Raw genomic sequence first — 24,108 nt, 5'->3', positions numbered from 1 at the left:
CCCTTGTCATTTCTGCCCCTGGAAAAAAGCTTCCAACTGTTTACCCTATCCACACCCCTCATAATTTTATAAACTTTGATCAGGTCGCCCCTCAGCCTCTGCCATTCCAGGGAGGACAAATCCAGTTTATTCAGTCTCTCCTCATAGCTAATGCCCTCCATACCAGGCAGCATCCTGGTAAACCTTTTCTGTTCTCTCTCCCAAAGCCTCACGTCCTTCTGGTAGTGTGGTGACCAGAATTGGACACAGTATTCCAAATGTGGCCTAACTGACGTTTTATGTAACTGTAACATAATTTGCCAGTTTTATACTTGATGTCCCGTTTGATGAAGACAACATGCTGTATGCTTTCTTCACCACCTTTCCCACCTGTGCTGCCACTTTGAAGGATCTGTGGATTTGTACTCCCAGATCCCTCTGTGTGTCTATGCTCCTGATGGTTCTGCCATTTACTTTATAGCTCCCACCTGAATTGGATCTACCAAAATGCATCACCTCGCATTTGTCCGAATTAAAGACCAGCTGCCATTTCTCTGCCCAATTTTCCAGCTGTACTCTCTGACAATCTTCATCACTATCCGCAACTCCACCAAGGTTAGTATCATCCGCAAACTTGCTAATCAGAGCAGCCACATTTTCTTCCAAGTCATTTATCTATATTACAAACAGCAGAGACCCCAGCACTGATCCCTGCAAAACACCACTAGTTACAGACTTCCATTTAGAAAAACACCCTTCCACTGCTACCCTCTGCCTTCTATGGCCAAGCCAGTTCTGAATCCATCTTGCTAGTTCACCCCAATCCCATGAAATGTAATCTTTTGCACAAGCCTGCCATGAGGGACTTTGTCAAATACTTTACTAAAGTCCATGTAGGCAACATCCAAAACCCTTTCCTTGTCAATCATTTTTGTTACCTCCTCAAAAAACTCAATTAAATTGGTGACACATGATCTTCCACATACAAAACCATGCTGTCTGTCACTAACAACACCATTCAGTTCCAAATGTGTATTCCTAACAATCTTCTCCAACAGCTTCCCTATTGCTGATGTCAAGCTCACTGGCCTATAATTATTCGGGTTATAAGAACATAGGAACATAAGTGCTGGATCCACTGTTATTTGTCATTTATATTTATATTAATGATTTGGATGAGAATATAGAGGTCTTGCTGCAGCTGTGTAGGGCACTGGTGAGGTCGCAGCTGGAGTACTGTGTGCAGTTTTGGTCGCCGCACTTACGCAAGGATATTTTGAACTTGGAGGGAGTGCAGAGGAGGTTTACTAGGCTGATGCCGGAGTTGAGGGGGTTGAGCTATGAGGAGAGGCTGAATAAACTAGGCTTGTACTCGTTAGAGTTTAGAAGAATGAGGGGAGATCTCATTGAGACATATAAGATGATGAATGGGATGGATAGGATAGAGGTGGAGAGACTCTTCCCGCTCAGAAAGGACAGTAGGACTAGGGGGCACAGCCTCAAGATAAAGGGGGGGCGGTTTAGAACGGAGTTGAGGAGGAACTTCTTCACTCAAAGGGTGGTGAATCTCTGGAATTCTCTGCCCGTTGAAGTGGTGGAGGCTGCCTCGTTGAATATTTTTAAGACGCGGGTTGATGGGTTTTTGATAAGCAAGGGGATTAAGGGTTATGGGGAGAGGGCGGGAAAGTGGAACTGAGCCACTTCAGATCAGCCATGATCTTATTGAATGGCGGGGCAGGCTCGAAGGGCTAGATGGCCTACTCCTGCTCCTATTTCTTATGTTCCTATAAATCATGTCTCACAAATTTGATTGAGTTTTTTGAAGAGGTAACCAAGAAGGTAGATGAGGGCAGTGCAGTTGATGTTGTCTACATGGACTTTAGCAAGGCCTTTGACAAGGTACCGCATGGTAGGTTGTTGCATAAAGTTAAATCTCACGGGACCCAGGGTGAGGTACCTAAATAGATATAAAATTGGCTTCTTGACAGAAGCCAGAGGGTGGTTGGAGGGGGCTGTTTTTCAAACTGGAGGCCTGTGACCAGCCGTGTGCCTCAGGGACCAGTGCTGGGTCCACTGTTATTTGTCATTTATATTAATGATTTGGATGAGAATATAGAGGGCATGATTAGTAAGTTTGCAGATGACACCAAGATTGGTGGCATAGTGGACAGTGAAGAAAGTTATCTCCAATTGCAATGGGATCTTGATCAATTGGGCCAGTGGGCTGATGAATGGCAAATGGAGTTTAATTTAAACAACTGTGAGGTGATGCATTTTGATAGATTGAATCAGGGCAGGACTTACTCGGTTAACAGTAGGCATTGAGGAGTTACAAAACAAAGAGATCTAGGGTTACAGATTCGTATCTCCTTGAAAGTGGAGTCACAGGTGGAGAGGGTGGTGTAGAAGGCATTCAGCATGCTTGGTTTCATCGGTCAGAATATTGAATACAGGAGTTAGGACGCCTTGTTAAAGTTGTACAAGACATTGCTAAGGCCACACTTGGAATACTGTGTACAGTTCTGATCACCCTATTATAGAAAGGAAATTATTAAAATAGAAAGGGTGCAGAAAAGATTTATTAGCACGCTACCAAGACTTAATGATTTGGATTATAAGGAGAGGTTGGATCGACTGGGACTTTTTTCTCTGGAGCGTAGGAGGCTGAGGGGTGACCTTATAGAGGTCTATGAAATAATGAGGGGCACAGATCAGCTAGATAGTCAATATCTTTTCCCAAAGGTCGGGGAGTCTAAAACTAGAGGGCATAGGTATAAGGTGAGAGGGGAAAGGTATAAAAGTGTCCAGAGGGGCAATTTTTTCACACAGAGGGTGGTGAGTGTCTGCCAGAGGTAGTAGTAGAGGCGGGTACAGTTTGTCTTTTAAAAAGCATTTAGGCAGTTACACGGGTAAGATGGGTATGGAGGGATATGGGCCAAATGTGGGCAAATGAGATTAGCTTAGAGATTTTAAAAAAAAGGGCGGCATGGACAGGTTGGGCCAAAGGGCCTGTTTCCATGCTGTAAATTTCTATGACTCTAGATGTCATTTGGCCCTGGGGATCTGTCTATCTTAATTTATTTTTAATTCACCTAACACTTCTTCCCTCATAATAATGACTTGTTCTAAAGGGCTTATATACCCCTCCAAGACACCATCAGTCAATGTGTCCCTACCCTTTGTGAATACCAATGCAAAGTACTCATTAAGGATCTCACCCACTTCCTTTGGTTCCACGTATAATTTCCCCCCTTTGACTTCGAGTGGACCAACTTTTTCTGTAGCTACCCTCTTGTTCCTAATATATGTATAAAATGTCTTGGGATTCTCCTTAGTCCTGTCTGCTAAGGACATTTTATGACTCCTTTTTTGCCCCCCTAACTCCCTGTTTGAGCTCTTTTCTACTTTCCCTGTATTCCTCTGGTGCTTCATCTGTTTTTAGTTGGCTGGACCTCATGTATACATCCTTTTCCTTTTTGACTTGACTCACAATTTCCCTGGTCATCCACGATTCCTGAACCCTGCCTTTCCTGTCCATCCTTTTCACAGGCACACGCACTTGATCAACTCCCACATAATTGATTTGGATTTACCCTCAAACAGCCCCTCCCAAACAACAGCCTTCAAAACTCTGCCTAATCTGGTTGTAGTTAGCCTTCCCCCAATTTAGCACCTTAAACCTAGGACAACACTCATCCTTTTCATAGAATCATAGAAATCATAGAATCCCTACTATACAGAAAGAGGCCATTTGGCCCATCGAGTTTGCACTGACCACAATCCCACCTAGGCCTTACCCCCACATCCCTACATATTTTACCCAATAATCCCTCTAACCTACACATCTCAGGACACTAAGGGGCAATTTAAGCATGGCCAATCAACCTAACCCGCGCATCTTTGGACTGTGGGAGGAAACCGAAGCACCCGGAGGAAACCCATGCAGACACGAGGAGAACGTGCAAACTCCATACAGACAGTGAGCCGAGCCGGGAACTGAACCCAGGTCCCTGGAGCTGTGCAGCAGCAGTGCTAACCACTGTGCTACCGTGCCGTCCACTGATATGTATCCGAAAGCTTACGGAATTGTGATCAGTGTTCGCCACATGTTCCCTCACTGCAACTTTGAATGGCCTGGTTGGGCTCATTCCCTAGTATTAGATCCAGTATAGACCCCTTTCTAGTCGGACTATCTATATATTGTTCCAAAAAAGTCTGCCTGGACACACTGAACAAATTCCTCACCATCTGGACTCCTAGCCCAGGATTTCAAGTCAGTCTCCCACTACAGCAACCCTATTATTTCTACATCTGTCCAGAATCTGCTTACATATCCATTCCTCAACTTCCCGTGGGCTGTTGGGAGGTCTGTAGTAGAATCCCAGCATAATAACTGCCCCCACCCTGTTTCTGAGCTCGACCCACGGTGTCTCATTACATGATTTTTCCAAGGTATCCTCCCTCAGTACAGCTGTAATGTGTTCCCTAACTAATTTACTAATGTGGATTAGTAAATTTGCTGATGACACCAAAGTCGGAGGTGTGGTTGATAGTGAGGAAGGGTGTCTTAGTTTGCAGGGAGACTTGGACAAGTTGCAGAGCTGGGCCGAGAGGTGGAGGATGGAGTTTAATGCGGAAAAGTGTGAGGTGATTCACTTTGGCAGGAATAACGGATGTGTAGAGTATAGGGCTAACGGTAGGACTCTGAGTAGTGTGGATGAACAGAAGGATCTAGGTGTATGTGTACATAGATCCCTGAAAGTTGGGAATCAAGTAGATAGGGTTGTTAGGAAGGCATACGGCGTCTTGGCGTTTATTGGTAGGGGGATTGAATTTAGGAGCCGCAGCGTCATGTTGCAACTGTACAAAACTCTGGTGCGGCCGCACTTGGAGTATTGTGTGTAGTTCTGGTCCCCACATTATAGGAAGGATGTGGAGGCTTTGGAGAGGGTGCAGAGGAAGTTTACCAGGATGTTGCCTGGTATGGAGGGGAGGTCCTATGAGGAGAGACTGAGGGATTCGTTAGAAAGAAGGTGGCTGCGAGGGGACCTTATTGAAACATATAAGATGATTAGAGGTTTGGATAGGGTGGACAGTGATAGCCTTTTTCCTCGGATGGAGAAAGCTAGCACGAGGGGGCATAGCTTTAAATTAAGGGGTGGTAGTTATAGGACGGATGTCAGGTGTAGGTTCTTTACCCAGAGGGTGGTGAGGGATTGGAATGCCCTGCCTGCTGTAGTTGTAAATGCGCCTAGTTTGGGGGCGTTTAAGAGATCCGTGGATAGGTTTATGGATGGAAAGGGATTGGTTTAGGTTAGAGGGTCATTGTTTTTTAACTGGTCGGCGCAACATCGTGGGCCGAAGGGCCTGTTCTGCACTGTATTGTTCTATGTTCTAACCAGTATTGAAACTCCCCATCTCTTTTACCTTCTGCTCTGTCTCACCTAAAACATTTATATCCCGGAATATTTAGCTGCCAGTGCTGTCTGTCTTTTAACCAGGTCTCTGTTATCACATTCACATCCACATTCCGCGCAAGAATCACAGCTCTGAGTTAATCTGTCTTACCTGTTATACTTGTTGCATTGAAGCAGATGCACTCCAGACCTTCAGTTCCATCTCCCCCCAGTCTGCTCTTCAAAGAACAAAGAAAATTACAGCATAGGAACAGACCCTTCGGCCCTCCAATCCTTTACTGACCATGCTGCCTGACTGAACTAAAACCTCCTACCCTTCCGGGGATGACATCATTCTATTCCCATCTTATTCATGTATTTGTCCAGACGCCCCCTAAAAGTCACTATCGTATCTGCTTCCACTACCTCCCCCAGCATCAGGTTCCAGGCCCTCACCACCCTCTATGCAAAAACCTTGCCTTGTACGTCTCCTTTAGAACATAGAACATAGAATCCTACAGTGCAGAAACAGGCCCTTCAGCCCATCGAGTCTGCACCGACCACAATCCCACCCAGGCCCTATCCCCATATCCCTATACCTTTAACCGCTAATCCTTCTAACCTACACATCCCAGGACACTAAGGGGCAATTTTAGCATGGCCAATCAACCTAACCCGCACATTTTTGGACCGTGGGAGGAAACCGGAGCACCCGAAGGAAACCCATGCAGACACGAGGAGAATGTGCAAACCACTGTGCTACTGTGCCCCTCGCACCTTAAACCTGTGCCCCCTAGTAATTGACTCTTCCACCCTGGGAAAAAGCTTCTGATTATTCAGACTTCCTCTTAGCTAGCCTGGCCTTGGTTCCATGCTCATCCTCAGTCTCTACACTTGCTGATCTAGTGTTCTGATTTCCAGTCCTCTGCCACATTCCTTTAGCTATCAATGCCAACATTCCATTCACTTTCTTTATTATTTACTGTACCTGCACTCTAGTTTTCTGTGACTGATAAATGAGGACACCCAGATCCCTCTGCACCAGAGCACTCCGAAGTCTCTCCCCATTTAGATAATGAGTTGCCTTCCCATTTTTCTGACCTTACCCATGTTAAACTCCATCTGCCACATTTTGAACCATTCTCCTAACGTATCTCCATTTGTTAGGTTCTTATTTCCTATTGCAACTTACTGTCCCGCAATACTGCATATTGTGTCATCTGCAGATTTGACTACAGAGCCTTCTATCCTTGTATCCAATTTGTTAATACAGATTGTAAATAGCTGGGGCCCAAAGACCGAACCCTGTGGCACCCCACTAGTTACTTCTTACCATCCAGAAAAAAAACATATATCCTGACTCTCTGTCTTCTCTCCATCAGCCAGTCACCTATCCAAGCTAATAAATTACAACCAATCCCATGTGGTCTAACCTTGTGAATTAACCTTTTATGTGGCTTCTTATCAAATGCCTTCCGGAAATCCAGATATACTACATTTACAGGACCCCCATTATCCACTTTGCTTGTTACATCCTTAAAGAACTCTAGCAAATTAGTCAAACATGATTTTCTTTTCATAAAAGCATGTTGACTTTGATGGATAGCATTTTGACTTTCCAAATGTCCTGATATTGCTTCCTTGATAATTGATTCGAACACTTTCCCAACAACACATGTTAAACTAATTGCTCTGTAATTTCCCACATTTTGCCTCCCTCCCTTTTTGAATAGATGTGTTTGTTACATTAGCATTTTTCCAATCCACTGGAACCTTTCCTGTGTCCAGGGAATTTTGGAATATTACACCCAATGGATCCACTATCTCTGCCGCCACTTCCTTTAAGAACATAAGAAATAGGAGCAGGAGTAGGCCATCTAGCCCCTCGAGCCTGCCCCACCATTCAATAAGGTCATGGCTGATCTGATAGTGGTTCAGTTCCACTTACCCGCCTGCTCCCCATAACCCTTAATTCCCCTGTCTATCAGAAACCTATCTACCTGTGACTTAAATATAGTCAGCGAGGTAGCCTCCACCACTTCACAGGCAGAGAATTCCAGAGATTCACCACTGTCTGAGAGAAGAAGTTCCTCCTCAACTCTGTTCTAAATTGACTTCCCCTTATTTTGAGGCTGTGCCCTCTAGTTCTTGTTTCCTTTCTAAGTGGAAATAATCTCTGCTTCTACCCTGTCGAGTCCCTTCATTACCTTATATGTCTCTATAAGATCTCCCCTCAACCTTCTAAACTCTAATGAGTACAGACCCAGTCTATTCAATCTCTCTTCATAAGCTAACCCCTCATCTCCGTAATCAACCTGGTGAACCTTCTCTGTACTCCCTCCAAAGCCAATATATCCTTTCGCAAATAAGGGGACCAAAATTGCACACAGTACTCTAGTTGCAGCCTCACCAGTACGAAAGAGCATAAGAACATAAGAAGTAGGAGCAGGAGTAGGCCATCCAGCTCTTCGAGCCTACCCCACCATTCAATAAGATCATGGCTGATCTGAAGTGGATCAGTTCCACTTTCCCGCTTTCTCCCCATAACCCTTAATTCCCTTGTCTATCAGAAACCTATCTACCCTTGACTTAAATATATTCAGCGAGGTATCCTCCACCACTTCAACGGGCAGAGAATTCCAGAGATTTACCACCCTTTGAGTGAAGAAGTTCCTCCTCAACTCCATTCTAAACTGCACCCCCCCACTTATCTTGAGGCTGTGCCCTCTAGTCCTGCTATCTTTTCTAAGCGGGAAGAATCTCTCTACCTCTACCCTATCCATCCCCTTCATTATCTTATATGTCTCTATAACATCCCCCCTCATCCTTCTAAACTCCAACGAGTACAGACGCAGTCTATTTAGTCTCTCTTCATAGTCCAACCCCCTCATCTCCGGTATCAGCCTAGTGAGCCTCCTCTGCACTCCCTCCAAGGCCAATATATCCTTGCACAAGTGCAGCGACCAAAACTGCACACAGTACTCCAGCTGCGGCCTCACCAGTGCCCTGTACAGTTGCAGCAAGACCTCCCTGCTTTTATATTCTATCCCCCTCGCTATAAAGGCCAACATTCCATTCGCCTTCTTGATCACCTGCTGCACCTGCAGACTGGGTTTTTGCGACTTGTGCACAAGGACCCCCAGGTCCCTCTGCACTGTAGCATGCTGCAGCTTTTCGCCGTTTAAATAGTAATCCCTCCTACTATTATTTCTGCCAAAGTGGATAACCTCACACTTGCTAACATTATACTCTATCTGCCAGGTCCTCACCCACTCGCTCAGCCTATCCAGATCCCTCTGCAGACTTTCCACACCCTCCGCACAATTTGCTTTTCCACTCATCTTCGTGTCATCAGCAAATTTCGTCCATTTTACTATTATTCCTTGCCAATGTTATACTCCATCTGCCAGGTCCTCGCCCACTCACTTAGCCTAATAATACCCCAGGATGTCGGCCATCAGGCCCAGGGGGCTTGTCTGCCCTCAATCCAAATAGTTTGCTGTGTAACCTTTCCTATCGATGTTGATTGTTTGAAGTTCCACTCTTTCTATTACCTCTGACTTCCCTGTTCCTATAGGAATAGTGCTAGTATCCTCCACTGTGAAAACTGAGGTAAAGTATTGATTTTGCATCTCTGCCATTTCAGTGATCCTACTATTAACTCTCCGGTTTCATCTTCCAAGGGACCAACATTCACGTCTAGCAACTCTCTTCCCTTTTGTATACTGATAGAAGCTTTTACTATCCTTCTTGATATTTTGTGCTATTTTCTTTTGTAATTTACCTTAGCTCTTTTTATTACTTTTCTCATTTCCTTTGTTGATGTTTGAAATTCCAAAGACACCCAACCCTCCGAGAAAGAACAATTTTTCTATCTTTCTCCTAAATAGGCATCCACCATTTTAAACAGTGACCCCCCAGTTCAAGACACTTCCACGAGAGGAAAGATCCTCTCTACACTCATCCTCTATTTTAATTAAATTAGCCCTTACTCTTCTAAACTCCAGTGGATACAAACCTTGCCTGTCCAACTTAGTCATACAGCACAGGAATGGCCCTTTGGCCCATCCAGTCTGCACTGACAATATCTACCACTAGAGGTGCGCTAATCCCAATTCCTGCACTTGGCCCATATCCTTGCATATTATGATATTTCAAGTGCTTATCCAAATATTTTTTAAAGTTTGTAAGGCTTTCTCCACTACCTTCCCAAGCAGCGCATTCCAGATTCCCACTACCCTGCAAGTGAAAAAAATGTTTCTGAAATCCCCTCTCAATCTCCTGTCCCTTACCCTAAAACTATGTCCTTTGTGATTGACCCCTTAAACAAGGGTGCCAGCACCGAACATAAGAAATAGGAGCAGGAGTAGGCCATCTAGCCCTTCGAGCCTGCCCCGCCATTCAATAAGATCATGGCTGATCTGTCGTGGCTCAGTTCCACTTTCCCGCCCTCTCCCCATAACCCTTAATCCCCTCTCTTATCAAAAACCCATCAACCCGTGTCTTAAAAATATTTAGCGAGGTAGCCTCCACCACTTCAATGGGCAGAGAATTCCAGAGATTCACCACCCTTTGAGTGAAGAACTCCGTTCTAAACCGCCCCCCCCCCCCTTTATCTTGAGGCTGTGCCCCCTAGTCCTACTGTCCTTTCTGAGCGGGAAGAGTCTCTCCACCTCTATCCTATCCATCCCATTCATCATCTTATACGTCTCAATGAGATCTCCCCTCATTCTTCTAAACTCTAACGAGTACAAGCCTAGTTTATTCGGCCTCTCCTCATAGCTCAACCCCCTCAACTCCGGCATCAGCCCAGTAAATCTCCTCTGCACTCCCTCCAAGGCCAAAATATCCTTGCGTAAGTACGGTGACCAAAACTGCACACAGTACTGCAGCTGCAGCCTCACCAATGCCCTATACAGCCGCAGCAAGACCTCCCTACTTTTATATTCAATCCCCCTCGCTATGAAGGCCAGCATCCCATTCGCCTTCCTGACCACCTGCTGCACCTGCAAGCTGGGTTTTTGCGACTCATGCACAAGGACCCCGAGGTCCCTCTGCACCTTCGCCTGCTGCAGTTTTTCGCCACGTAAGTAATAATCCTTCCTACCATTATTCCTACCAAAGTGGACCACCTCGCACTTGCCAACATTAAATTCCATTTGCCAGTTCCTGGCCCATTCACCCAGCCTATCTAGATCCTTCTGCAGACTCTCCACACCCTCCGCACAATTTGCCGTTCCACCAATCCTCAAAGAACTCCAATAAATTTGTCAGACACGACTTCCCCTTAACGAAACTGTGCTGCATCTGCTCTATCAAGCAATTCCCCTCAAGATGCCTCGCTATTTCCTCCTTGATGACGGATTCTAACATTTTACCTACAACAGACGTTAAACTAACCGGCCTATAATTCCCTGCCTTTTGCCTGGCACCCTTCTTAAACAACGGCGTAACATTAGCCGTTTTCCAATATTCCGGCACTTCCCCGGAATCCAGCGATGTCTGGAAAATAACCACCAAGGCATCCACTATCACCTCCGCCATTTGAACCAATATTTCTCTTCGGTGTTCACGCAGGGGGACATGGATATAGCTGAGGAGGACACTGGGTTGCAGGGGAGTAGAATTGACAGTGTTGGAGTTGATAAGGAGGATGTGCTAGATATTCTGGAGGGTCTGAAAATAGATAAGTCCCCTGGTCCGGATGGGATTTACCCCAGGATTCTCTGGGAGGCAAGAGAAGTGATTGCTGAGCCTCTGGCTCTGATCTTCAGGTCGTCGTTGGCCTCTGGTATAGTACCGGAAGATTGGAGGTTAGCGAATGTTGTCCCATTGTTTAAGAAGGGGAACAGAGACTTCCCCCGGGAATTATAGACCGGTGAGTCTCACTTCTGTTGTGGGCAAGGTTTTAGAAAAAATTATTCGGGATAGGATTTATAGTTATTTGGAGAGTAATGAATTGATTGGAGATAGTCAGCATGATTTTGTGGCGGGTAGGTCGTGCCTTACTAACCTTATTGAGTTTTTTGAGAAAGTGACCAAAGAGGTGGATGGGGGTAAGGCAGTGGACGTGGTGTATATGGATTTTAGTAAGGCGTTTGATAAGGTTCACCATGGTAGGCTTCTGCAGAAAATGCAGATGTATGGGATTGGGGGTGATCTAGGGAATTGGATCAGGAATTGGCTAGCGGATAGGAGACAGAGGGTGGTGGTTGATGGTAAATATTCATCATGGAGTTCAGTTACGAGTGGTGTGCCTCAGGGATCTGTTTTGGGGCCACTGCTGTTTGTAATTTTTATTAATGATCTGGATGAGGGTATAGTTGGGTGGATTAGTAAATTTGCTGATGACACCAAAGTCAGAGGTGTGGTAGATAGTGATGAAGGGTGTCATAGTTTGCAGGAAGACTTAGACAGGTTGCAGAGCTGGGCCGAGAGGTGGCGGATGGAGTTTAATGCGGAGAAGTGTGAGGTAATTCACTTTGGTAGGAATAACAGATGTGTCGAGTATAGGGCTAACGGGAGGACTTTGAATAGTGTGGATGAGCAGAGGGATCTAGGTGTATGTGTACATAGATCCCTGAAAGTTGGGAGTCAAGTAGATAAGGTTGTTAAGAAGGCATACGGTGTCTTGGCGTTTATTGGCAGGGGGATTGAATTTAGGAGTCGCAGCGTCATGTTGCAACTGTACACAACTCTGGTGCGGCCGCACTTGGAGTACTGTGTGCAGTTCTGGTCCCCACATTATAGGAAGGATGTGGAGGCTTTGGAGAGGGTGCAGAGGAAGTTTACCAGGATGTTGCCTGGTATGGAGGGGAGGTCCTATGAGGAGAGGCTGAGGGATTTGGGGTTGTTTTCGCTGGAAAGAAGGCGACTAAGAGGGGATCTTATTGAAACATATAAGATGATTAGAGGTTTAGATAGGGTGGATAGTAATAGCCTTTTTCCTCTGATGGAGAAATCTAGCACGAGGGGGCATGGCTTTAAATTAAGGGGTGGTAGTTATAGGACGGATGTCAGGGGTAGGTTCTTTACCCAGAGGGTGGTGAGGGATTGGAATGCCCTGCCTGCTGCGGTTGTAAATGCGCCTAGTTTGGGGGCGTTTAAGAGATCCGTGGATAGGTTTATGGACGAGAAGGGATTGGTTTTTAGTGGGTCATTGTTTTGTAACTGGTCGGCGCAACATCGTGGGCCAAAGGGCCTGTTCTGCGCTGTAATGTTCTATGTTCTATGTTCTATTTCTTTCAGAACCCTCGGATGCATTCCATCCGGTCCTGGCGACTTGTCCACAATCAGTCCCTCCAGTCTGTCGAGCACCGCCTCTCTAGTAACAGTAATGTCATTGAGACCCTCCAGTCCTACCACCTTTCCATCTCTAACACCCGGCAAATTATTCACGTCCTCCTCCGTGAAGACCGAAACAAAAACGTTACCTTGTGTTACATGGCTGGATACTGACCTCCGGTTACTGAAACAGCCTTCTACTATTTGTGTCCTATCACAAACCCAGTTTCGGATCCATCTCATCAAGTTTCCTTGAACTCCATGTGTTTTAACTTCTCAGTCTGTCTCATGTGTGGGGCTTTATCAAAAACTTTGCTAAAATCCACATAATCTACATCAACTGCACTTCCCTCATCCACACAAATCTGATAGAATTTTCCAAAAATGTGATTGAATGCAAGAAATGATAAAGGCACTTTGCTTAACCCTAATCAAGCCGTGGCGTTCCCAGTGAAGTTAAATTCTCTCCTTCAGAATTTTCTCCAGTAGTTTCCCTCGCACTGACATGAGACTCATTGGTCTGTAATTCATCTCTACCACCCTTATTGAAAAGTGGAACCACATTCTCCATCCTCCAGTCCTCTGCCTCTTCCCCTGTGTAAGAAGTCTCGTGACACCAGGTTAAAGTCCAACAGGTTCATTTGGTCGCAAAATGACCCCTGTGGCCAGAGAGGAATTAACAATCTGTGCCAGAGCCCCTCAATTTCCAGCCTCAGTTCCCACAGCAATCTGGGATGCAATTCACCCAAGCTGGGAACTTGTCCATTTTTAAGTCCATCAGAGCCTCCAATACCTTCCCCTTTCCGATGTCAAACTGTGCAAGTTCCTCACGGTCCCGTTTCCTAAATACCCACATTCTCCTTTTCCAGAGTGAAAACTGATGGGAAGTATTCAGTTAGTACACTTCCAATACTTCACGAATATCGATTGGAAAAGCTATAGTTCAAGCGCGTTAGAGGGGTCAGTTTTTGTCCAATGTGTGCAGGAAGGTTTCCTGACACAGTATGTAGATAGGCCAACAAGAGGTGAGGCTACATTGGATTTGGTACTGAGTAATGAACCAGACCAGGTATTAGACTTGAAGGTAGGTGAGCACTTTGGTGATAGTGACCACAATTCGGTTATGTTTACCTCAGTGATGGAAAGGGACAGGTATATACCGAAGGACAGAAGTTATAGCTGGGGGAAAGGAAATTATGAGACTATTAGATGAGGTTTAGGATACATAGGGTGGAGTAGGAAACTGCTGGGGCTGGGAACAACTGAAATGTGGAGCTTATTCAAGGAACAGCTACTGCGAGTCCTTGATAAATATATACCTGTCAGGCAAGGAGGAAGTGGTCGAGAGAGGGAACTGTGGTGTACTAAGGAAGTTGAATCTCTGATGAAGAGGAAGAAGGAGGCTTATGTAAAGATGAGACGTGAAGGCTCAGTTAGGGCACTGGAGAGTTATAAATTAGCCAGGAAGGAGCTAAAGAGAGAGTTAAGAAGAGCTAGAAGAGGACATGAGAAGACTTTGGCGGGTAGGATCAAGGAGAACCCTAAAGCTTTCTATAGGTATGTTAAGAATAAAAGATTGGTTAGGGCAAGATTAGAGCCAGGCAGGAACAGTAGTGGGAAGTTGTGCGTGGAGCCTGAAGAGATAGGAGAGGCACTAAATGAATATTTTTCGTCAGTATTCACGCAGGAAAGAGTCAACGTAGTCGAGGAGAATACTGAGATACAGGCTTTTAGACTAGATGGGATTGAGGTACATAAGGAGGAGGTGTTAGCAATTCTTGAGAGTATGAAAATAGATAAGTCCCCTGGGCCAGATGGGATTTATCCTAGGATTCTCTGGGAGGCTAGGGAGGAGATTGCAGAGCCTTTGGCTTTGATCTTCATGTCGTCATTGGCTACAGGTATAGTGCCGGAAGACTGGAGGATAGCAAATGTTGTCCCCTTGTTCAAGAAGGGGAGTAGAGACCATCCTGGGAATTATAGACCGGAGAGCCTTTCTTCCGTTGTGGGTAAAGTTTTGGAAAGAATTATAAGGGATAGGATTTATAATCATCTAGAGAGAAATAAATTGATTAGGGATAGTCAACACGGTTTTGTGAAGGGTAGGTCGTGCCTCACAAACCTGGATAAGGGTAAGGCAGTTGACGTGGTGTATATGGATTTTAGCAAAGCGTTTGATAAGGTTCCCCATGGTAGGCTACTGCAGAAAATGCAGATGCATGGGATTGAGGGTGATTTAGCAGTTTGGATCAGGAATTGGCTAGCTGATAGAATGGTAAAAAGTCTGACAACACCAGGTTTTAGTCCAACCTATTTATTTGATAATATATTATCAAATAAATAGGTTGGACTAAAACCTGGTGTTGTCAGACTTTTTACTGTGTTTACGCCAGTCCAACGCCGGCATACCCACATCATAGCTGATAGAAGACAGAGGGTGGTGGTTGATGGGAAATATTCAACCTGGAGTTCAGTTAATAGTGGTGTGCCTCAGGGATCTGTTTTGGGGCCACTGCTGTTTGTCATTTTTATAAATAACCTGGATGAGGGCTTAGAAGGATGGGTTAGTAAATTTGCTGATGACACCAGAGTCGGGGGAGTTGTAGACAGTGAGGATGGATGTTACAGTTTGCAGAGGGACATAGATAAGCTGCAGAGCTGGGCTGAGAGGTGGCCAATGGAGTTTAATGCAGATAAGTGTGAGGTGATTCACTTTGGTAAGAGTAACAGGGGTACAGAATATAGGACTCTTGGTAGTGTCGACGAGCAGAGAGATCTCGGTGTACATGTGCATAGATGCCTGAAAGTTGGCACTCAGGTTGATAAGGTTGTTAAGAAGGCGTACGGTGTGTTAGCTTTTATTGGTAGAGGGATTGAATTTTGGAACCGTGAGATCATGTTGCAACTGTACAAAACTCTGGTGTGGCCGCACTTGGAGTATTGCATACAGTTCTGGTCGCCGCATTATAAGAAAGATGTGGAAGCATTGGAAAGGGTGCAGAGGAGGTTTACCAGGATGTTGCCTGGTATGGTGGGAAGGTCTTATGAGGAAAGGCTGAGGGACTTGAGGTTATTTTCGTTAGCGAGAAGAAGGTTACGAGGTGACCTAATTGAGGCATACAAGATGATCAGAGGGTTAGATAGAGTGGACAGTGAGAGCCTTTTTCCTCGGATGGTGATGGCTAACACGAGGGGACATAGCTTTAAATTAAGGGGTGGTAATTATGGGATGGATGTCAGAGGTAGGTTCTTTACTGAGAGGGTACTAAGGGCGTGGAATGCCCTGCCTGCAGCAGTTGTGGACTCGCCAACTTTAAGGGCGTTCAAATGGTCAGTGGATAGGCATATGGATAACATTGGAATAGTTCAGGTTAGAGGGTCATTAGATTGGTTCCACTGGTCGATGCAACATCGAGGGCCGAAGGGCCTGGACTGCGCTGTAATGTTCTATGTTCTCATACCTTGTGGCTTCACACACACATTTCCGCCTTGGTCTCTAATGGACCTTACTCATTCCTTGGTTCTTCTCTTGCCCTTAATGCATTAATGAAATATCCTAGGATTTTCCCTAATCCGATTCACATGTCCTTTTTCTTGCCCTAATTTTCCTCTTCTCATTGCTTTCTTAAGTTCCCTCTTGTACTGCCTTTATTCTTTGCAGTCTGCAGCTGAATTGCTCCATCTGGATCTGAGAAAAGCCTTTCTCTTCTTCCTGATCCTGGGATATCCAGGGTTCCCTGAATGTATTGCTCCAACATTGCCCCCTGAAGGGAACAGGTTGAAACTGCACAATCCCTGCTCCTTTTTGCATGTCCCCCACTGCACTGCTGTAGATTTTTCCACAGGGAGTTGTTCGCAGTCCACTTTGGCGAGATCCTGCCTTATTTCTTCTTTCTCCTTATCCAGAACAAATTTGAACCGTCCCGTGCAGTGGTCATTACAGTTAAAATGCTCCCTCGCTGCCACACTGAACACTTGTTCAGCTTCCGCATTAAGACAAGCCTATTCCAGGTATTAGCCTGATAAACATAGAACATTACAGCGCAGTACAGGCCCTTCGGCCCTCAATGTCACGCCGACCAGTGGAACCAATGACCCTCTAACCTAAACTATTCCAATGTTATCCATATGCCTATCCACTGACCATTTGAACGCCCTTAAAGTTGGCAAGTCCACAACTGCTGCAGGCAGGGCATTCCACGCCCTTACTACCCTCTGAGTAAAGAACCTACCTCTGACATCCGTCCCATAATTACCACCCCTCAATTTAAAGCTACGTCCCCTCGTGTTAGCCGTCACCATCCGAGGAAAAAGGCTCTCACGATCCACCCTATCTAACTCTCTGATCATCTTGTATGCCTCAATTAGGTCACCTCATAACCTTCTTCTCTGTAACAAAAACAACCTCAAGTCCCTCAGCCTTTCCTCATAAGACCTTCCCACCATACCAGGCAACATCCTGGTAAACCTCCTCTGCACCCTTTCCAATGCCTCCACATCTTTCTTGTAATGCGGCAACCAGAACTGTATGTAATACTCCAAGTGCGGCCGCACCAGAGTTTTGTACAGTTGCAACATGATAAAGGTGCTCACAACTGCTTCCACAAGCATTTACACCCTTGCTTAAATAAGGAGACCAATACTGCACATAGTACAACACAAACACTTAATGCCAAACCCTCCTGTGCTCCTGTAATTCCCAGTGTCCCAGTGCTGTCCCCTTCTGTAATTCCCAGTGTCCCAGTGCTGTCTCCTTCTGTAATTCCCAGTACCCCAGTGGTATCCCCTCCTGTAATTCTTTGTGTTATCCCCTCCTGTAATTCCCAGTGTTATCCCCTCCTGCAATTCCCATTGTCCCAGTGTTGTCCCCACTGTAATTCCCAGTGTCCCAGTGCTATCTCCTCCTGTAATTCCCAGTTTCCCAGTGTTATCCTCTCCTGTAATTCCCAGTGTCCCAGTGCTGTCCCCTTCTGTAATTCCCAGTGTCCCAGTGCTGTCTCCTTCTGTAATTCCCAGTACCCCAGTGGTATCCCCTCCTGTAATTCTTTGTGTTATCCCCTCCTGTAATTCCCAGTGTTATCCCCTCCTGCAATTCCCATTGTCCCAGTGCTATCCCCTCCTGAAATTCCCAGTGTTATCCCTTCCTGTAATTCCCAGTGTCCCAGTGCTATCCCTACGTGTAATTCCCAGTGTGCCAGTGCTGTCCCCTTCTGGAATTCCCAGTGTCCTAGTGTTATCCCTTCCTGTAATTCCCAGTGTCCCAGTGTTGTCCCCATTGTAATTCCTAGTATCCCAGTGTTATCCCCTCCTGTAATTCCCAGTGTTATCCCCTGTGTAATTCCCAGTCTCCCAGTGCTATTCCCTCCTGTAATTCCCAGTGTTAACCCCTCCTGTAATTCCCAGTGTCCCAGTGCTACCCCTGCCTGTAATTCCCAGTGTCCCAGTGCTGTCCCCATCTGGAATTCCCAGTGTCCCAGTGCTATCCCTTTCTGTGATTCCCAGTGTTCCTGTGCCATTCCCTCCTGTAATTCCCCGTGTCCCAGTGCTATCCCCGCCTGTAATTCCCAATGTCCCAGTGCTATCCCTTCCTGTAATCCCCAGTGTTATCCCCTCCTGTAATTCCCAGTGCTGTCCCTTCCTGCAATCCCCAGTGTCCCAGTGCTATCCCCTCCTGTAATTCCCAGTGTTTCCCATGCTGTCCCCTCCTCTAATTCCCAGTGTCCCAGTGTTATCCCCTCCTGTAATTCCCAGTGCCCCAGTGTTGTCCCCACTGTAATTCCCAGTTTCCCAGTGCTATCTCCTCCTGTAATTCCCAGTATCCCAGTGCTATCCCTTCCTGTAATTCCCAGTGTCCCAGTGCTATCCCTTCCTGTAATTCCCAGTGTCCCAGTGCTATCTCCTCCTGTAATTCCCACTGTCCCGGTGCTGTTCCCACTGTCCCGGTGCTGTCCCCACTGTCCCAGTGCTGTTCCCACTGTCCTCCACGCAGTTCGCTTTCCCGCTCATCTTTGTGTCATCAGCAAATTTTGTTACCCTTCACTCAGCCCCCTCCTCCAGATGGTCTACGTAAATAGTAAACAGTTGAGGCCCCAGCACCGATCCCTGCGGCACTCCACTAGTCACCAACCGCCAACCAGAATAGCACCCATTTATTCCAACTTTCTGCTTCTTGTTAGCCAATCCTCAATCCACACTAACACTTTACCCCCAACTCCGTGTAGCCTAACCTTCTGCAGCAACCTTTTGTGAGGCACCTTATTGAACGCGTTCTGGAAATCTGAAAACACCACATCCACCAGTTCCCCTCTGTCTATCGCACTAGTCACATCTTCATAAAAATCCAGTAAATTCGTCAAACACGACTTCCCCTTAACGAATCCATGCTGCATCTACTTGATTGAACCATTCCTTTCCCGGTGTCTTGCTATTTCTTCTTTAATGATGGATTCCAACATTTTCCCAACTACGGACGTTAAGCTAACCGGCCTTTAGTTACCCGCCTTTTGTCTACTTCCTTTTTTAAACAGCGGCGTAACAGTAACTGTTTTCCAATCAGCCGGCACTTCCCCAGAGCCCAGCGAATTTTGATAAATAACTACTAACGCATCTGCTATTACGTCTGCCATTTCCTTCAGTACCCTGGGATGCATTCCATCCAGTCCTGGGGACTTGTCTACCTTCAGGCCCATTAGTGTACCAAGCATTACCTCTTTAGTAACAGTAATTATATTAAGGACCTCACCTCCTACCAACCCTCGATCATTAATACCCAGTAAGCTATTTGTATCCTCCAACGTGAAGACCGACACAAAAAACGTATTTAAAGTCTCAGCCATTTCCTCGTTTCGCACTATTAAAACCCTCCTCTCGTCCTCCAAGGGTCCAACATTCACTCTAGCCACTCTCTTCCTTTTTATACATTTGTAAAAACTTTTACTGTAATTTTTTATATTTTGAGCTAGTTTAGTTTCATAATCTATCTTTCCTTTCTTTATCACTTTGTTCATAGTTCTTTGTTGTTTTTTAAAGCTTTCCCAATCTTCTAATTCCCACTATTTTTGGCCACACTGTATGAATCAGTTTTTAACTTAATACTCTCCTTTATTTCCTTCATAGAACACTACAGCACAAACAGGCCATTCGGCCCACAAGTTGTGCCGATCACATCCGTACCTACCAGGCCATAGAACTATCTATAACTCCCAATCCCATGTAATCACCCAGAAGTCTTTTAAAATACCCCAACGAGTTCGCCTCTACCACCACCGACAGCAGCCGATTCCACTCACTCACCACCCTCTGAGTGAAAAACTTACCCTGACATCTCCTCTGTACCTGCTCCCCAGCACCTTAAACCTGTGTCCTCTCGTAGCGACCATTTCAGCCCTGGGAAATAGCCTCCGAGAATCCACCCTATCTATTCCTCTCAACATTTTATAAACCTCTATCAGGTTGCCTCTCAACTTTTGTCTCTCCAGGGAGAAGAGACCTACCTCCCTCAACCTATCTTCATAAGGCATGCCTCCCAATCCAGGCAACATCCTTGTAAATCTCCTCTGCACCCTCTCAATAGCTTCCACACTAGAACTGCGCACAGTACTCCAAGTGGGAACATAAGAACATAAGAAATAGGAGCAGGAGGAGGCCATCTAGCCCTTCGAGCCTGCCCCGCCATTCAATAAGATCATGGCTGATCTGTCGCTGCTCAGTTCCACTTTCCTGCTTTCTCCCCATAACCCTTAATCCCCTCTCTTATCAAAAACCCATCAACTCGCGTCTTAAACATATTTAGCGAGGCAGCCTCCACCACTTCAACGGGCAGAGAATTCCAGAGATTCACCACCCTTTGAGTGAAGAAGTTCCTCCTCAACTCCGTTCTAAACCGCCCCCCTTTTATCTTGAGGCTGTGCCCCCTAGTCCTACTGTCTTTTTTGAGCGGGAGGAGTCTCTCCACCTCTATCCTGTCCATCCTATTCATCATCTTATACGTCTCAATGAGATCTCCCCTCATTCTTCTAAACTCTAACGAGTACAAGCCTAGTTTATTCAGCCTCTCCTCATAGCTCAACCCCCTCAACTCCGGTATCAGCCTAGTAAACCTCCTCTGCACTCCCTCCAAGGCCAAAATATCTTTGCGCAGGTGCGGCGCCCAAAACTGCACACAGTACTCCAGCTGCGGCCTCACCAATGCCCTATACAGCTGCAGCAAGACCTCCCTACTTTTATATTCAATCCCCCTCACTATGAAGCCCAGCATCCCATTCGCCTTCCTGACCACCTGCTGCACCTGCAAGCTGGGTTTTTGCGACTCATGCACAAGGACCCCGAGGTCCCTCTGCACCGTCGCCTGCTGCAGTTTTTCGCCCCATAAGTAATAATCCTTCCTACCATTCTTCCTACCAAAGTGGACCACCTCACACTTGCCAACATTAAATTTCATTTGCCATTTCCTGGCCCATTCGCCCAGCCTATCTAGATCCTTCTGCAGACTCTCCACACCCTCCGCACAATTTGCCTTTCCCCCAATCTTGGTGTCATCAGCAAATTTCGACACCCTACACTCGGTTCCCTCCTCCAGGTCATCTATATAAATGGTAAAAAGCTGAGGCAACGCCAAGTTCTGTAACATACTGTTCAAGGAAACTATCCTGACAGTACTCCACAGTACTTCGTTATCCATGGCTGGTTATCCCTTTTCTTACAGTCCTTCTTTACCATCGGAATATATTTTTGCTGAGTACTGAAAAAGATCTCCTTAAAAATCCTCCACTATTCCTCAGCCATCCTACCAACCAGTCTGTGCTCCCAGTCTACATTAGCCAGTTCTGCCCTCATCCTATCGTACTCCCCTCTGATAAAGCAGAGGACACTGGTTTGGGACCCTTCTTTCTCACCCTCTATCTGTATCAGAAATTCAACCATATTGTGATCACACGCCCCAAGAGTATCTCTCACAAGAAGATCCTTAATTCTACTTGTCTTGTTACACAGTACCAGATCTAAGATAGCTCGCTCCCTCATAGGTTCTGTAACATATTGTTCAAGGAAACTATCCCGACAGCATTCCAGGAACTCTTCCTCAAGCCCACTGCGTCCAACTTGTGTCAACCAATCAATATGCAGATTAAAATCCCCCATGATTATTGCCGTTCTGTTTTTGCATGCATCAATTATTTGCTTGTTTATAGCCCGCCCCACCTCAAAGTTATTATTTGGGGGACTTTAGACCACACCCACCAGTGACTTTCTCCCCTTACTATTCCTTATCTCCACCCACAACAATTCCACGTTTTGCTCCTTAGAGCCTATATCATCTCTCACTACCACCCTTATATTATCCTTTATTAACAGAGCTACCCCACCTCCCCTTTCTTCCTGTCTATCCTTCCTAAATGTCTATCCCCTCCTGTAATTCCCAGTGTCCCAGTGCCATCCCCTCCTATAATGTCCAGTGTCCAAGTGCTATCCCTCCTGTAATTCCCAGTGTCCCAATGCTATCCCCCTCTGTAATTCCCAGTATCCCAGTGCTGTCCCCCACTGTAATCCCCAGTGTCTCAGTGTTATCCCCCACTGTAATTCCCAGTGTCCCAGTGTTATCCCCCAATTTAATCCCCAGTATCTCAGTGTTATCCCCCACTGTAATCCCCTGTGTCTCAGTGTTATTCCCCCACTGTAATTCCCAGTTTCTCAGTGTTATCCCCCACTGTAATCCCCAGTGTCTCAGAGCTATCCCCTCCTGTAATTCCCAGTGTCTCAGTGCTATCCCCTCCTGTAATTCCCAGTGTCCCAGTGCTATCCCCTCCTGTAATTCCCAGTGTCCCAGTGCTATCCCCTCCTGTAATTCCCAGTGTCCCAGTGCTATCCCCTCCTGTAATTCCCAGTGTCCCAGTGCTATCCCCTCCTGTAATTCCCAGTGTCCCAGTGTCCCATTGAGTGGCTCAAACCTGTGTAAGCATTCAATAAGAAGCTGGAAGCTGAGCTGCATTTTACAACCTTATCCCCAGAGCCATCGATTCCAGCACTCTGCAAAAATCAACCTGGTTCTCCTCAGCCCAATTACTGTATGCTGGAGCAGAAGGATGGCAGAGATATTCTTCCATTCTTTTACCATCACAATGAACACAGACAATTGCCACTTGTCTTTGCAGAGTTGTTACAAGTGACCAGCCTCTGAGACCATCAGTCATTCTCAGTTCTGTCCCCCTCAGGTTCTCATCCTCTCGCCAAGTATTTGGCATCCGTTGACAACAAGTACAACAGTTCCTTCATGGACTCGGCGTGGAGGGACCTCTTCAGCAGGACAGAACCCCCAACGGCAGGTAAGCAGCAGAGAGCAACAGCAGTAAGAGAGGGGGAAGATGGCGGTATACACTCCAGGATATGGCTATATGCCATTGCTACCACCTTCTCTCAGTGGCGGACATGAGGGTACAAGCAGCCTGGTGCAGTCTGCCGCTGTGTGCCCAGCCGCCTAGTCCAAGCGACAACGCGCACCGGCTCACTCTTACTGGGCTCAGTCAGCACAGCAGACCTCAGATACTTCATCAAGACAAGTGCCAAACTGATACTGCAGTGCTGAGGGACTGTCGCACTGTCAGAGGGTCAGTGCTGAGGGACTGTCGCACTGTCAGAAGGTCAGTGCTGAGGGACTGTCGCACTGTCAGAAGGTCAGTGCTGAGGGACTGTCGCACTGTCAGAAGGTCAGTGCTGAGGGACTGTCACACTGTCAGAAGGTCAGTGCTGAGGGACTGTCGCACTGTCAGAGGGTCAGTGCTGAGGGACTGTCGCACTGTCAGAAGGTCAGTGCTGAGGGACTGTCGCACTGTCAGAAGGTCAGTGCTGAGGGACTGTCGCACTGTCAGAAGGTCAGTGCTGAGGGACTGTCGCACTGTCAGAAGGTCAGTGCTGAGGGACTGTCGCACTGTCAGAAGGTCAGTGCTGAGGGACTGTCGCACTGTCAGAGGGTCAGTGCTGAGGGACTGTCGCACTGTCAGAAGGTCAGTGCTGAGGGAGTGCCGCACTGTCAGAGGGTCAGTGCTGAGGGAGTGCCGCACTGTTACAGGGTCAGTGCTGAGGGAGCGCCGCACTGTTACAGGGTCAGTGCTGAGGGAGTGCTGCACTGTCAGAGGGTCAGTGCTGAGGGAGCGCCGCACTGTCAGAGGGTCAGTGCTGAGGGAGTGCCGCACTGTTACAGGGTCAGTGCTGAGGGAGTGCCGCACTGTTACAGGGTCAGTGCTGAGGGAGTGCCGCACTGTCAGAGGGTCAGTGCTGAGGGAGCGCCGCACTGTCAGAGGGTCAGTGCTGAGGGAGTGCCGCACTGTTACAGGGTCAGTGCTGAGGGAGTGCCGCACTGTTACAGGGTCAGTGCTGAGGGAGTGCCGCACTGTTGCAGGATACAGTGTACATTGCTGAATGCTCTGTCTGTCTTTTGTGCTGTTGCCAGTTTTGA

General features: G+C 46.6%; 1 protein-coding gene across 4 annotated transcripts in view; it reads left to right on the top strand.

Moving 5' to 3' along the window:
* LOC145337674 (phosphofurin acidic cluster sorting protein 2-like) overlaps nucleotides 1-24,108 on the top strand; it is a 489,510-nt gene that overhangs the window by 357,621 nt on the left and 107,781 nt on the right. For all 4 annotated transcript variants that reach the window (XM_080182492.1, XM_080182493.1, XM_080182494.1 and 1 more), the window contains exon 17: nucleotides 22,868-22,978. In XM_080182492.1, the coding sequence (XP_080038618.1) occupies nucleotides 22,868-22,978 (111 nt within the window). The remainder of the gene's footprint in view (nucleotides 1-22,867; nucleotides 22,979-24,108) is intronic.

Source organism: Carcharhinus amblyrhynchos, unplaced genomic scaffold (genome assembly GCF_965287045.1).
Source record: "Carcharhinus amblyrhynchos unplaced genomic scaffold, sCarAmb.v2.hapA scaffold_58, whole genome shotgun sequence".
Lineage (NCBI taxonomy): Eukaryota > Metazoa > Chordata > Chondrichthyes > Carcharhiniformes > Carcharhinidae > Carcharhinus > Carcharhinus amblyrhynchos.
Note: the sequence above shows the minus strand (reverse complement) of the source record. Positions and strands in the feature narration are given on the sequence as shown.